The sequence below is a fragment of the Poromitra crassiceps genome (assembly GCF_964638095.1).
Source record: "Poromitra crassiceps genome assembly, chromosome: 2".
Classification (NCBI taxonomy): Eukaryota; Metazoa; Chordata; class Actinopteri; order Beryciformes; family Melamphaidae; genus Poromitra; species Poromitra crassiceps.
In genome coordinates this window covers 81,833,992-81,849,294 of record NC_139624.1, presented here as the reverse complement: position 1 = coordinate 81,849,294, position 15,303 = coordinate 81,833,992, and the positions used below count along the sequence as shown (strand labels likewise).

Below are 15,303 nucleotides of genomic sequence, written 5' to 3'. Positions count from 1 at the left end.
TCTGAATGGGCAAAGTGAAACCATGTCAGTGGCATTTCACATGCAGTAATCCAATTATTTTGGCATTTCACATGCAGTAAACAAATGATGACCAAGTCAACACTGACATTCATGCACTCTTGGGCAGTGAGTGAGTGAGTGAGTGAGTCCACGTGTGTGTGTACATCTGTCCCGTCATGTGCTAGCACTGGGCACGTGTGCACTCGTGTGATTAGTGCATTTGGAGAGTCACAGGGTGCACGAGAGCTGCTGCTTTGGCTTGCTTGGATGTAGGTCATGTCATCATTACTGATGTGGCCAGAGCTCAGAGTCCTGCTATTTGAAAGTACATCAGCATTAATTTGGCAGACTTAACCCTGGCCCGGCAACCACTGGCCTACATTAGCGTGCCTCTCCTCATTTCATATCAAATGTACAGAGACAGATGCTTTATTCCAGCGATGTATGAGACTGCCATCATACTTGGCCAAGTCAAATGATGAAAAAGCTCAGGCTCCTTCAGTCAGCGCAATCAATTGTAACAGCAGTTGCTGTTACTGTGCGTGCCAGGGATTCCGCTAGACATTTTCCCAGACGGCCAGTGCAGCCGGTAACGTTCCAAAATTCCGGCCATATCGAATATTTACCGGCCACTATTGTCATTAAGAGGCCGATGTCGCAGCAAGAATATTTAATTGGTCGGCACGTCGTTCTCGGTAAGGACGCTTTCGTTATTGAAACAGACAACATGCATGCATGCTCCTACTGTAGCCTATCTATCTGCATTTGCAGACACTCATGAACCCATATCTTCTGGACATTGCCTTGATGATAAAACAACATAGCGTTAGCTAAAAGTAATAAGTGCGATAGTGTCAGTGCAGCGCACAACTTGAATCTCCAGCAATAGGCTACGCACCTTAATCTTTCCCACTCGACACCTGGCACCTGCGTCAGCTCTCCTGCACTCGTTCTCGGCTCCCATGTGGCTTTATTTGTGGTAAGCATTTTGATTAATCTCCTCATCATACGAGCGTCGGGCAACAAGCGCGAGCCATTGATTGATTGATTGATTCGCCCGACATAGGTAAAAAGGCTTTTTACCTCCGCTAAATTGACAGCCTATACGTCAGGTCTCTTTCGCTTTTGACGGCAGCAGGCACGCTTCTGTTTCTTTGCTGCCGTCTTGCTGGCCTCGGCTGAAGTAGGCTACTTGTTGCATGATCTCGATTAAAAAAAGGACTGGCCTAGCAAGGGATGTCTGTTTTGACATTTCGGTTTCCTCCTGTGTGTTTCCTCACAGCGGGTCCAGCGCTGGCCGGTGGGACTGATGCTGCTTGTGCGGCTTTTAAACGGCGCTCTACAGTAACGAAAGCGTCTGCTATATTTTTCTTTTTCACCAACACTCAACATACAGGGGGGCGGAAAAAATATGTAATAAGTCTCTATTTAAGTCGTAGCTTATTGGCAACATCACTTAGGCTATAGGTCACACAATATTAGGCTATTTTATATAAGGAATTTATTTATTTGGCATATTTTCAGCCGGCCACTTGAGCCGGTGACCTTTCAAATGGCCGGCCCACGGCAACAAATACCGGCTAAAAGCCGGCAATTGCCGGCTAACGGAATCCCTGGTGCGTGCCCAGACATATGTGGCAGCAGTCAACTCATGGATATGATCAAGCTGGCAAGGATCTAATTGGCACCGGCAAAGTACAGCGATGCAGTGTGAAAGTTACAGTAAACAGTTAAGGTAACGGGAAAGTTACAGTAAACAGAGGTAACGGGAAAGTTACAGTAAACAGTAGAGGTAACAGGAAAGTTACAGTAAACAGTAGAGGTAACAGGAAAGTTACAGTAAACAGTAGAGGTAACGGGAAAGTTACAGTAAACAGTAAAGGTAACAGGAAAGATACAGTAAACAGTAGAGGTAACGGGAAAGTTACAGTAAACAGTAGAGGTAATGGGAAAGTTACAGTAAACAGCAGAGGTAACGGGAAAGTTACAGTAAACAGTAGAGGTAACGGGGAAGTTACAGTAAACAGTAGAGGTAACAGGAAAGATACAGTAAACAGTAGAGGTAACGGGAAAGTTACAGTAAACAGTAGAGGTAACGGGAAAGTTACAGTAAACAGTAGAGGTAATGGGAAAGTTACAGTAAACAGCAGAGGTAACGGGGAAGTTACAGTAAACAGTAGAGGTAACGGGAAAGTTACAGTAAACAGTAGAGGTAACGGGAAAGTTACAGTAAACAGTAGAGGTAACGGGAAAGTTACAGTAAACAGTAGAGGTAATGGGAAAGTTACAGTAAACAGTAGAGGTAATGGGAAAGTTACAGTAAACAGCAGAGGTAATGGGAAAGTTACAGTAAACAGTAGAGGTAATGGGAAAGTTACAGTAAACAGCAGAGGTAACGGGAAAGTTACAGTAAACAGTAGAGGTAACGGGAAAGTTACAGTAAACAGTAGAGGTAATGGGAAAGTTACAGTAAACAGAGGTAACGGGAAAGTTACAGTAAACAGAGGTAATGGGAAAGTTACAGTAAACAGTAGAGGTAATGGGAAAGTTACAGTAAACAGTAGAGGTAATGGGAAAGTTACAGTAAACAGAGGTAATGGGAAAGTTACAGTAAACAGAGGTAATGGGAAAGTTACAGTAAACAGTAGAGGTAACGGGAAAGTTACAGTAAACAGAGGTAATGGGGAAGTTACAGTAAACAGTAGAGGTAACGGGAAAGTTACAGTAAACAGAGGTAACAGGAAAGTTACAGTAAACAGAGGTAACGGGAAAGTTACAGTAAACAGTAGAGGTAACTGGAAAGTTACAGTAAAGAGTAGGGATAATGGGAAAGTTACAGTAAACAGTAGAGGTAATGGGGAAGTTACAGTAAACAGTAGAGGTAACAGGAAAGTTACAGTAAACAGAGGTAACGGGAAAGTTACAGTAAACAGTAGAGGTAACGGGAAAGTTACAGTAAACAATAGAGGTAACAGGAAAGTTACAGTAAACAGTAGAGGTAACAGGAAAGTTACAGTAAAGAGTAGGGATAATGGGAAAGTTACAGTAAACAGTAGAGGTAACAGGAAAGTTACAGTAAACAGTAAAGGTAACAGGAAAGATACAGTAAACAGTAGAGGTAACAGGAAAGTTACAGTAAACAGTAAAGGTAACAGGAAAGTTACAGTAAACAGTAGAGGTAACAGGAAAGTTACAGTAAACAGTAGAGGTAACAGGAAAGTTACAGTAAACAGTAGAGGTAATGGGAAAGTTACAGTAAACAGAGGTAACAGGAAAGATACAGTAAACAGAGGTAACAGGAAAGTTACAGTAAACAGTAGAGGTAACAGGAAAGTTACAGTAAACAGTAGAGGTAACAGGAAAGTTACAGTAAACAGTAAAGGTAACAGGAAAGATACAGTAAACAGTAGAGGTAACAGGAAAGATACAGTAAACAGTAGAGGTAACAGGAAAGTTACAGTAAAGAGTAGGGATAATGGGAAAGTTACAGTAAAGACAAGAGTAGAGGTAACGGCTCACAAAATTCACCGTTCGGTTTGATGCGACACAGTGGTGTCACAGTTTGGTACGTCTTCGATACAGCAAAAAAAAAATGCCAGAGAAATTTCCTTGATTTTAACATAAAAATAAAAGTATTTTACTTAATTACTTAATTATTTTCACAGTCTAGTTTACATACATTTCAATGTTTTTCAACACCTTTCGTCGTTTTTCATCTCAGTTTTAGTTTACCATGGTATCCTAGTAGAGGACTTGCACTGTTCAGCAGTGAGAGATTGTTTGGGTTTGCGACGCGTATTGAAAAAGCCTGGTACCTAAATGATTCAATATGAACAGGCGTATTGTTACACCCCTGGTAAACAGTACATCAACCTAGTCATTCAATAGGCCCTGAAGTGCTCCTACTGTACACGGCTCCATTTCACGCACCTCTGCATACTCACTACCCTTCACAGCTGTGTGGCAACCTGATATCTAGAACAACCCACACTGACAGGCTGACAGTCAGCAATTCCAGTTTCCAACTTGCTGCTCACTCCCAGCCAACACTGTCAGAGCGCTGACGTCTACATGAGAGGCCAGACCTGTCTGTCTGTCTGTCGGTGTGGAGTGTGAGCAGGGAGAGACCTTGGCTCTAATCCCACCATCATCCCCAGTAACCTTGTTCATGGGGCGGCCATGTTTCCCCCAACAGATCATGGCCTATCTGGCTGGTCGCTGGACGCGTTTGACTCCATCTGCTCAGCAGAGCTACGAGACAGCAGGAGGCAGAGACAAACACAAATGCACACACACAGATACAGTACGCACGCACACACACACACACACACACGAACCCGATGGTGTGCCAAATCAAATGCTGGACTCTTAGCAAATCTGATACAAATTCAAAGAAACACTTAACACTGCAGACACACCTAAGCCTATTGTGATTGAGAGATGATCAAAAGAGCAGAGATTGAGTGGACTCTGAAAGCAGAGTCTAGTGCAGGGGTGGGCAACTATTTTTCATGGGGGGCCACATGAGAAACCCAGATTGTTGCCGGGGGCCGAACAAATATTGTCATGCCGTAACCCATGGATGGGCAACTTTGATGATAGAGAGGGCCACAAAAAAAATTCCTCGTTACCAGATTTTGCTGAGGGCTGAACGGCGCCAGCGCGAAAAATTTGGGGCATTTGAAGCCAGGTTTAGAGGAATAACTCATTTTAAATTAACAATTGTGATGTCATTATTCAGTCTTAACCACCAATATTTGATCCTTTTCCTCACTCACTCCTATGTCACCACCTGCTCTCCCTGCAGGGCTTGAAATTAACTTTTTTCACCACCTGCCAATATGGCTGCTAGATTTTAAAGTTACCAGCCAATTAGAATTTCCACTAGCCAAAATGTTTTTCTTGAAATAAACCAGAATATGAGTGGGTTAATTTAAGCATAAGTATCAGTAAGTGTCCCGGGATTCTCAAAGCCTGTGTTGAGGGTCACACAAGAACAAAAATGCACTCTTGAAGCTAAATAAATCCAAAACCAACAAGTTAATTATTTAAATTTCTACTTCAATGTAGAACAGTCATTTCTTACACATGAGATTACTTTTAGCCTTTTAGTCAAATATTATTGAAAGATATTCCATATTCCAGACTGAAATGCTATAACAGAAGAGTATTGCCCAGAATGACATGAACATTTGGACACTTATTCAGCGGGTATATTGCATGTTGCGTTCAAGTGCATTGTAAAAAAAAAAAAAAAAATTGCAATTCCATCGCGGGCGACACAGGGGGCGCCCGGGAGCCGCATACGGCCCATGGGCCGTATGTTGCCCATGTATGGTCTAGTGCGTTCCTATCTCGTCATAAGCTCTACATCCCCCTGCCCATCTCCCATCCATCTATTCCTCTTCCTGTTTCACTGCTTTTAAGCCACTGTGTGATAAGAAATGGACAATAACGATAAATCACTCACTGAGCTGAGTAGGGTGAGAGACAGTGTGTGTGTGTGTGTGTGTGTGAGAGAGGGAGAGAGAGCATGCACGTGTGTGTGTGTGTGTGTGTGTGTGTGTGTGTGTGTGTGTGTGTGTGTGTGTGTGTGTGTGTGTTGACAGTGGAAAACACTTACCTAGCATACGAATGTATAGTGCTGTCTGGTCCGAGCTGTCATAGGAGATGGCCCCTCGTCTCTGAACAAACACAGAAGGAAAGATATAATCAAAAACTATTGTCCTACCATTGGCGTGACAGTATGTGAACAAGACCCCGCCCACCCCAAAACACGAGAAAATGTGAAAAAGATAAGATAAGAATAATTTAACAAATAGGACACAATGTTGGTGCAACATTATGTATTCAGCGCCTGTGATTAGTGAGCAATGGCGTAACATTGCTACTGTTGGTTCTGCTCCGCTCTGTGAGTGTGTGTGTGTGGTAGAACCGTTACACTGATACACATGTTCTAGCTCCAGATCATCTGGCTGATTGGGCGCGCGCACACACACACACACATACACACACACACACACACAATCAAATCATGTGAGAAACACACACGTGTAATGGAGACACATGCCCAGGCACACCCACACACAACAAAATAACAAAACTGCAATTGACAACTAGTAGTGTTTCTTGACGTGGTTACTGTTAATTGTAGATTTAGTGGGTTAAGTGACTGGAGGAGAGCTCTGGTACAGCCCCTTCAAATGGAACATGGTGGGGGAAAAACATTGTTTAGTCCAGGGGAGATAGAATCTTATTTAGTTACCAGCACCTCATGTAACAGCTATTCCAGTGCCCCTTCTCCTTCCCTTCCTATTAACAATAACATCCCCCTACCCACCCCGAACCCTGACTCTCTATGAACTTCCTATCCCTAGCTACGGCCTATTTTCTCTAGCACATGGAATGGACAGACATGCGGCCACAGTGACCTTGAACTTTGACCTTTGTAAACCAAAATCTAATCAGTTCATCCTTGAGTCCAAGAGGATGTTTAAGCCAAATTTGAAGAAATTCCCTCAAGGCGTTCCTGAGATATCATGTGAACGAGCATCAAAATGGAGGTTGTGAGGTCAAAGTGACCTTGAACTTTGACCACAAGAATCTAATCAGGTCATCCTTGAGTCCAAGTGGACGTTTGAGCCAAATCTGAAGAAACTCCGTCAAGGCATTCCTGATGTTAATTAACATGAAAATGGAGGTTGTGAGGTCACAGTAACCTTGAACTTTGACCATCAAAATCTATTCCGTTCATCCTCGAGTCCAAGTGGACGTTGAGCCAAATTTGAAGAAATTCCATCAAGGCGTTCCTGAGATGTCGCGTTAACGAGTCTCGGATGGACGTACGGACGCCAGACGGACATACATACATACGGACAACCCGGATACATAATGCCTCCGGCCACATCCATCGCCGGCGGAGGCATAAAAAAGGTAGAAAGGATGGAGAGAGCAAAAGAACCATCAGTGAAAGACAACCTCCTTGAGGTCCATGGCCACGCACTAAGCACTACATTCATTGCACTTTTGAAAATAGGAACACTATATAATACTATGTGATCTTCACTTGAAGGGGGTAGCTATTCTCACATCAGAGCTTCTATTCTGATACTGTTGGAGTCGGAGATAGATGACTACATATGTTTTGAATGCCTTCATGATTTGGCCTTGGGTACTTCCAACTTGTATCCTTGTTTTTGCCCCAAATATATCAACACAGATCAGGGCACCTCTAGCTCGTTGAGGGAGAAATGCGCTGGGAGGAGCGCTAGTAGTGCCACTTGTTTGAAATGGTTCGACGCACACTAGAAGTATCAAGCGGTGACGTTGATGATGAGTCTGCTCCCAACTTGATTTTGGAGCATCAACATAGTACGTTGAGTGGAGTTCAGTCAAGTCAAGTTTATTTATATAGCCCTTCATCACAAGCATGTCTCAAATAGCCTGGGTCAACCCTGCCATCAACGTGACGTCACAGACTATATGTCTGTAGCGTAAGTTTCTTATGTGACTGATAGTACATGGAGGTCACGTGGATGCTGGGTTTACCCAGGCTATGTCTCAAAGGGCTTTAGGATGAGCCTACATAGATCCAAAATCAACAATCAACCATAAAAACAAAACAAAGCAATACAGTATGCAACAATATTAACCAAATGAAATAGAACTAAGCACAAGCCCATGTTAGAAAGACATAACAGGCCTACCTATCATACCTCACTGAGCCTAGTCTGCCTGTATTCACTCTACCTCACTGAGCCTAGTCCGCCCGTTACCTCACTGAGCCTAGTGTGCCTGTATTCACTCTACCTCACTGAGCCTAGTCTGCCCGTTACCTCACTGAGCCTAGTGTGCCTGTATTCACTCTTGTTTTGAGTTGCTTGGTGGATTGGATGATTGCCCTCTCCCACAGTGATAAGGAAAAAACAAGACATATTGTCCATTTTTACACTTTATTAATTTGACACTGTCAGCGACCTCAGTAGTGTGTGGAAGATCCATACGCAGCCACAACAGCTTGGCACCTTGGCACCGCAAATTAGGTGCCAATCAGGTACCAGTCACACACCTGTGACTGGCACACACCTGCCAGCACTTGAAGCTCAAAACAAGAGTGAATACCAACTGAAGAATATTGCAGAAGATTTTGGCACATTCTTTGGGGCGCTGCCCACACGTTTAGCTGTGTTGCTCATTCCACGAATGCACGATCCTTATAAGTTGCACACTGTTGTAAAGGTGACTAATCAGGCTTTCCAACGATATAAAAGACAATAGCAATTGGTATTATTAAAGGGGGAAAATAATCGACCGAAATAACGTTTCCGAACTTTTTTGAGGAGTTTATGTATGTATATACTGTATATACACATACTACACACACACACATATATATACACGTGTGTGTGTGCACGCGTGTGTGTGTGTGTGTGTGTGTGTGTGTGTATATATACACACCAGTGTTGGGGGTTACTGTAATCACATTACTTTTGTCGGTAACGAGTAGTGTAAGGCACTACTGTCCCTAAGTGCAGTAATCACATTACAGTTACTAATCAAACACTGAACTCGTTACTTGCGTAGTATGCGTACTAGCAAGATAAGTATAGAGAGAAAAGATCTCCGTTTTAACTCATTGAGTGCCAATGACGACTTTAGTCGTCAATTGCTTTAGTAACGTTGAGTGCCAAAGACGACTAAAGTCGTCAATTGCGTTTTTTGACGGTGGGACGTGGATCAAAGCCAGATCCATCTCCTGTAAAATTTTGGGGCATGTTGAATGTGTAAAAGCTATTTTACCGACCCATTAGGTGGCGACAGTGCTCTCCAGATTAGAGAAAGGCCAGGAGAAAAGAGAGAAGAAGTCATGAGGAAACGGAAATCGCATCGATCGATATGCATGAAGCATAACGTTAGCTGTGCCTGTGAACAGCAGTCAATCTGCTGCCACAGCCCCTCCGTCTCCGCTGCAATAGCCCCTCCATATGATTTAGTTGGCGACACCAGCGTCTTTCTGAAAAGTTACATTATTCTCAGCTGGGAGCCGGCGACACGATGTGAAAAAGCGTGGGGATGCAGCGCACTTTTCAGTGCAGAGTCTGAGCAAAAGCAGAGCGAGAGCAAACGCAGCATTGCCCCAGAGACACGCCCACGGAGGAGGAGGAGGGGGGTGGGGCACGCAGGGCAGCAGAAAGCCCAGAAAGCCCAGAATCGGACGCAGCTTCACAGCTCACAACCGAAACCCCAGAAACGAGCGAGCCCGATCCAGACTGCCCCTACGAGCGGCCGCCATCCAGGCAGCAGACTCACCTGACACAAGCAGCACTCAGAGCGAGCAGAGCCACCAGAGACACACCCACGGTCACGGAGGAGGAGTTTGCAGTAGAGGGGGGTGGGGGTGCTGTTATATTGAAGGAAATTACTGTTCAGATGTTTCAGGTCAGAAAATATTAGTTTCAGAGTCAGTGATTTGCTTGAAATGCTATATTTCACAAAAGGCTCAATATCTCAGCTTCTAGATGGAAACGCCAATTTTTTCTGTTTTTGACCCATCTTCTCCGGCTGATAAGTAAAGAACGGAAAATGATATCAATAAACTTTTTTTTGCTGCTGATACAATAGAGTCTCATGGTTCTTTGTGCGTGTTCGGTGTTTACATAGTAATATCACACAATATTCTGTGGGCCTCGAGAAATCACTGAAAACGCTCTGAAACTCTGGCACTGGGAGCGTCCGTTCTCCAAAAGTGGCTGGCACTCAATGAGTTAATAGGAGATCCTGTGTCCCATCAAGACGGGTCACTTAACTGCACAACAGAATCAACCATGGTGCCAATATTTCAACTTTGTATTAGCATGCAGAACAGCACTATTAGTCGACACATAACTTATCAGATAACTAACATCATGCATATAGAACAAGAAATCATTTTAATCTCCAAAACACATTGACAAACAAACAGTTGACACAAAAACACAAAACACACTACCCCAGGGCATGCTGGGAACTCCGCCCACTTTCCTCTTCCACAGGTTACATTTCCCAGAAGCCTTTGCATAACTTTTTACGCTCTGTTTTACAATTAAATCAGGCTAAAAAGTGTTAGATAGAAATAATATTTCTTTTAACACAACATGCAATTCTGGAATATTTGAATATTGGACAAAATGAAATGAAATGAAATGTAAACTAGGGATGGGCATCGAATTTCGAATTTTCGAATAATCGTTGTTATTATCAAGGTCGACTTTTATTATTGAAATTCGAAATTCGAAAAAAAAAAGAAAAAGAAAAAAAAAAAAAAATTGAGTGAAATGTTGCATTGTCTCCCCTGATTCTAAGAAATCGCTTGGTTTGAGCAAGTAGAACAATTTTTATAAGCATTTTAAGCAAGGTTTATGGAAAAATGAATGGCGGATGAAATCCCATGAAGAGGGAGAGGGGGTGACTTTGGCACCCCTTTAGCACTCAGACCTGAGCCTACTAAATATTTAATGAACCACTCATGATTGTCAAAACTGTTTTTTATTTTCGAAAATGTCAATGTCATGTAACATGTTCTTTACTTCAGTGGTGCAATGCTTGTTTGAGCTAAAAATCCACAGCAGAAGCTTTTTATATTAATTAATAAAGCCGTAGACTTAGAATCAGGGGAGACAATGCAACATTTCACTCACAAAAAAAATAAAAAAATAAAAAAATAAAAAAATAAAAAATTTTTTTTTTTTTTTTTTACATTTTTTTTTTTTTTTTCGAATTTCGAATTAAATTCGAATTTGGCCAGCGAATTTCGAATAGTGTTTTTGCTAGAAATGCCCATCCCTAATGTAAACCATAAGAGAAACCCACATTACAGGTCTGTAAATACCCCTCGCAAATATAACGTGTTCTAGTGAAATGGGCACAGTGGGTATGCTCCGTAATAATTGAATTGCAATCTGCCAGAAAACGAGCAGTAGCACCCGCCTTGCCGTCCTCTACAAAACAACTTTTGAGGGGTGGAGATACGCACATTACCTCGACCCCAAGCAAGCAGCAAAAGCTTGCTTTTCACCAGAGCCCTTTTCCCACATGCGCTTTGTACCCGCAAAATGACCGGTATGTGGTCTAATGCCTGCATGTGAGAAAGGCACCGTGCCGGTATAAGCGCGACCCCGTCGTCGCGGAGATTTCACCACTTTCTAGCCTGTCAGAAGAGCGGTATGCGTTTTAGCGGATACTAGTGAGAAACGGGTGCAGTCATTTTCCGCGACACTCTCAATGGCGAGGTGTACACACGTTGCTTAATGTTCCAGCGGGCATAATCTAATCATTCGCGCACATTAAAGCAAACTGGCGAAATGATCTTGTGATAATAAGAGCAGTAGCCTATGTCAGCTTCATGTGTGGGTGTGCTGTGCTGATTTCCCCCTCTCCTCTCTGCTCGCTCTCTGGCCACAGTCCGACTCCTCCTTAAGTCACAGCCCGACAGGGACTAAGCAAATGCACGAAGCGAAAGTGGAAGTATTTTGCTTACGTTGCCGACAGCCAAGGCAAGCCCGGACACATCAAATGAAGCCAGTCTGTAAAAAGTGCTTCAACGCGATGCAGGTGAACGGATAAACAAGCAAACTTATTTCACCATTCGGAGTTTTGCCGACACGTCACTCCCCACCCGCTCTGCAGTGCAGGTAACATCAAAATCAGAGATGTTGTTGCCTCGTACATGGTAGAGGAAATGTTGCCAGTTTCAACAGTATGAAATCGCCAGCAAAATACAGATGGCAGAGAACGGACAGCCACCATCAGACAGAAAAGGTTTTGCAACCTACCTTATTACGATAGAGATTTGTGCTAATAGTAAGGTTTAATGTTGTATTGTTAACTGGCAAATTATGTGACAATGCATCTCAGGCAATGTTACGGAGTAACGCAAAAGTAATGTAACGAGTAGTGTAACGAATTACTTTCTCCAGGGAGTAATCAAGTAAAGTAAAGCCATTATTATAGTAATGTGTAATACATTACTTTTTTGAGTAACGGACCCCAACTCTGATATATACACACACGTGTGTATATATATATATACGCATATATACACGTGTGTGTGTGTGTGTGTATATATATATATATATATATATACACACACACACACACACACACACGTGTATATATATATATATATATATATACACACACACATATATATACACAGTACTAAAAGTATTGCCCACTCATTTTTAGCCTCGCATGCTCATGAGCGCTATATAACTGAGCGGGAGAATGATCTATCTTTACTATAGTCACGAAATGTCTGTCCGTCTCTGAGCACATTTATCTCCGCAACAGTTATTCCAATCACATCCAAAATTTGCCAAAACACTTCCCAGGGGTCTGGAATGAATCATCAGTGATGTCATAAATCTTACATAATATAGTAGGGTGGAAAAGAATCCGCCCACGGAATTTGGAAACCCTCATCACTGTTTTGCTTGCACCCGTTTTCCCTGCCTTTTTGACACAAAATGGACCCCGTGAATAGGGTCTATTATAGTAGTATACCAGAGTCTCCACCTTAAATCGAGTGCACGCAGCACGTGAGATAAAATATACTACCAATAAAAAATACTAGGGCTGGGCAATAAAATCGATACGGCAATATATCGCAATATTTTATTTCCCGATACTGTATCGATACTTGGACGCCAAGTATCGCGATATATAAAAAAAAAAAAAAATGCATCTGCATCTGCATCTGGTGATTCCCACCCCTAATCGATACTGTATCGATATTTCCCATATCAATGCATTCAGTAACACTCAACACTCAGTAGTTTTGACTAAATGTGTCCACTAACTTATCAGTATAAAGTGATGTACATATTATTACACTACCTGGGTGGTACACAGTGTGTTGTATCTTTAGCTCTATTATTTAATTTTGAGTAAATTCTGTAGAATATCGCAATATATCGCAATATGTATCGCATCGCAATATATCGTGATACAATCGTATCGTGACCCAAGTATCGTGATACGTATCGTATCGTGAGATCCTTGCCAATACCCAGGCCTAAAAAATACTACCAAATAATAAATAATACCAAGGCAATATCAAAATAATCGCGATAGGATTCCCCCTCCCCCCCATATCGTGCAGCCCTAGTGCATACTACTTTAGCTAGTAGTATACACATTTTCAGATATGTGGAGAAAATATTAAGACTAGACAGTCTACTTGCTGGTCTCCAAATTTACGAGACAGACTGTAGAAAAGGCTGTGGAACAGGAAATGTGATTTAGTAATAGTGTGGTGAATGCAGTGGTGAATGGGTGAAATCCAGGTGGCAGTCGACAGACATTTCAACACTTCTGCCTGCAGTGCACCACAGAAGCGTCAAATGTTGCACATCAACTACCACTCTGGTGTTTGGGTCTTTACTGGTGCATCTGCAACACCTTCACACGTGTACAGTATCCCTAAGCAGGAGGCAGCTGCAGCCGCAGCACAAGTCACAGCAGCGTAGCAGCAGTTGCAGTGGACATGATTCTGGGAACGGCCTAGCTTGTGCTCTGTAGACAGACAGCTGCTCAGGGGCTAGACTGAGATGCTGGCTCACCTCTCCATGCACTCCGCACATCCTGGCCCGCCTCCAGGCCTCCTCTACTCTGCCTCCTGGGGCTACCCTCGTCTAGGGTTACCTTTTCTACAGCCGCGGCCTGCATGACTGGCTGCTTGGCTCATTGACTGACAAGTCGACTTGCCGGGCGGCTGACCGCCTAGCTGCCTGAATAACTGACCAAGTGGCTGAGTAACTAGCCCGTTAGCCAGCTGTCTGTTTAATGGTGTTTAGTTGCGAGCTGCAGCTCTATGTTTGCTGACCACCAGGGTGTCCCACGTGGTACACACACACACACACACACACACACACACACACACACACAAGCTCTGACGTCAATAGACTCAGTCTATCTGCATGCATGATTTTAATTCATTAGCATTCTCTTGCGCTCTTGCTCAGCCTCTCGCCCAGCTTCCCCCTCCCCCCGCTCAACCCAAATGGCTCCCCTATCCTATCTCCTCACCCCCCCTCCCCCCTCCCCCCTCCCCCCTCCACCCAATTCTCAAAAGGCTGGGAAACCATTTCCCTTGTGCTGAAAATGTGAACAAGTCTGTGCCAATGTGACCAAAATGCAATCAGGCCCATAGTACTGAAGCAGAGGGCAGGTACAAAACAGCACAGCTGATATGACTGTCTCTACATCCTGGGACCATGTAATAACCACCATCATCACTAGTCTATACACAAACACAAACACGTGCACACACAAATGTACATGATGCACGCATTCTCATTACAACATATCCTAAGGATTAGTGTGCATCGTCTCCATACACACACACACACACACACACACACACACACACACACACACACACACACACACACACACACACACACACACACACACACACACACACACACACACACACACACACACACACACACTCTGTCCTCTATGCTCATGACAGCAGCCAATCCAAAGATAATATTTTACCGGCTAGCAAACAGCTTGACTCAGGGTGGGTAATCTGCAAAGCTGTATTTTAGTGTCAACAGGCCTCCCTGTTTACACACAGCACCGGTGGCTAGTGTGAGCAATATAGATTGTGTGTGTGTGTGTGTGTGTGTGTGTGTGAGCTGCAACATACGTGGGAACTGCATAGTGCTGGCACTAGGACTGGGGATGGGGGTGTGTGACCAGGCTTGCCAACGCCTGCCCAAATAAACCTTTTGGACACAACTTGCTGCAAACACACACACACACACACACACAGGCAAAGAGCCAGTAACCAGCTGGCACTGAAGTGGACACTGGCATGTGCTCCCTTGAGAGCTGGTAAGGAGGAGGAGGTGGTAGTGCAAACACTTGGTCAATGTCACAGCCGGCGCGCTGTGGAGGGGGGCGGGCGCAAAGTCACGTTTTACCCTTGAAATGGACGTCCCGCACCACATGCCCCTGCCACGCCTTGCAGTGCCAACGCGCGCACACACACACACACACACACACACACCTTTGTAAGTTCAGTGTTTTGGCCATTTATGCTTCACAGCAGAGGGTGATGGGGGAACACGAGAGAGAGAGAGAGAGAGAGAGACATGATGATGACATGCAAAAGAGGTCAGAAGCAGCGGTTGAGCCCACAATGTCACAGACACATGACATGGCACACATGCTGCGGCTCGCTGATCCGCCCTGCGTCAGTCAGTCCACTCATTATAAACTGCATCAATTTGATTTGCTTTGATTTTGCTCTGCACA

At 43.8% G+C, this 15,303-nt stretch overlaps 1 protein-coding gene across 2 annotated transcripts in view; it reads right to left on the bottom strand.

The window, feature by feature from the left end:
- Positions 1-15,303, bottom strand: part of pde7a (phosphodiesterase 7A) — a 37,149-nt gene that overhangs the window by 11,272 nt on the left and 10,574 nt on the right. For both annotated transcript variants that reach the window (XM_083660273.1, XM_083660274.1), the window contains exon 2: positions 5,624-5,684. In XM_083660273.1, the coding sequence (XP_083516399.1) occupies positions 5,624-5,684 (61 nt within the window). The remainder of the gene's footprint in view (positions 1-5,623; positions 5,685-15,303) is intronic.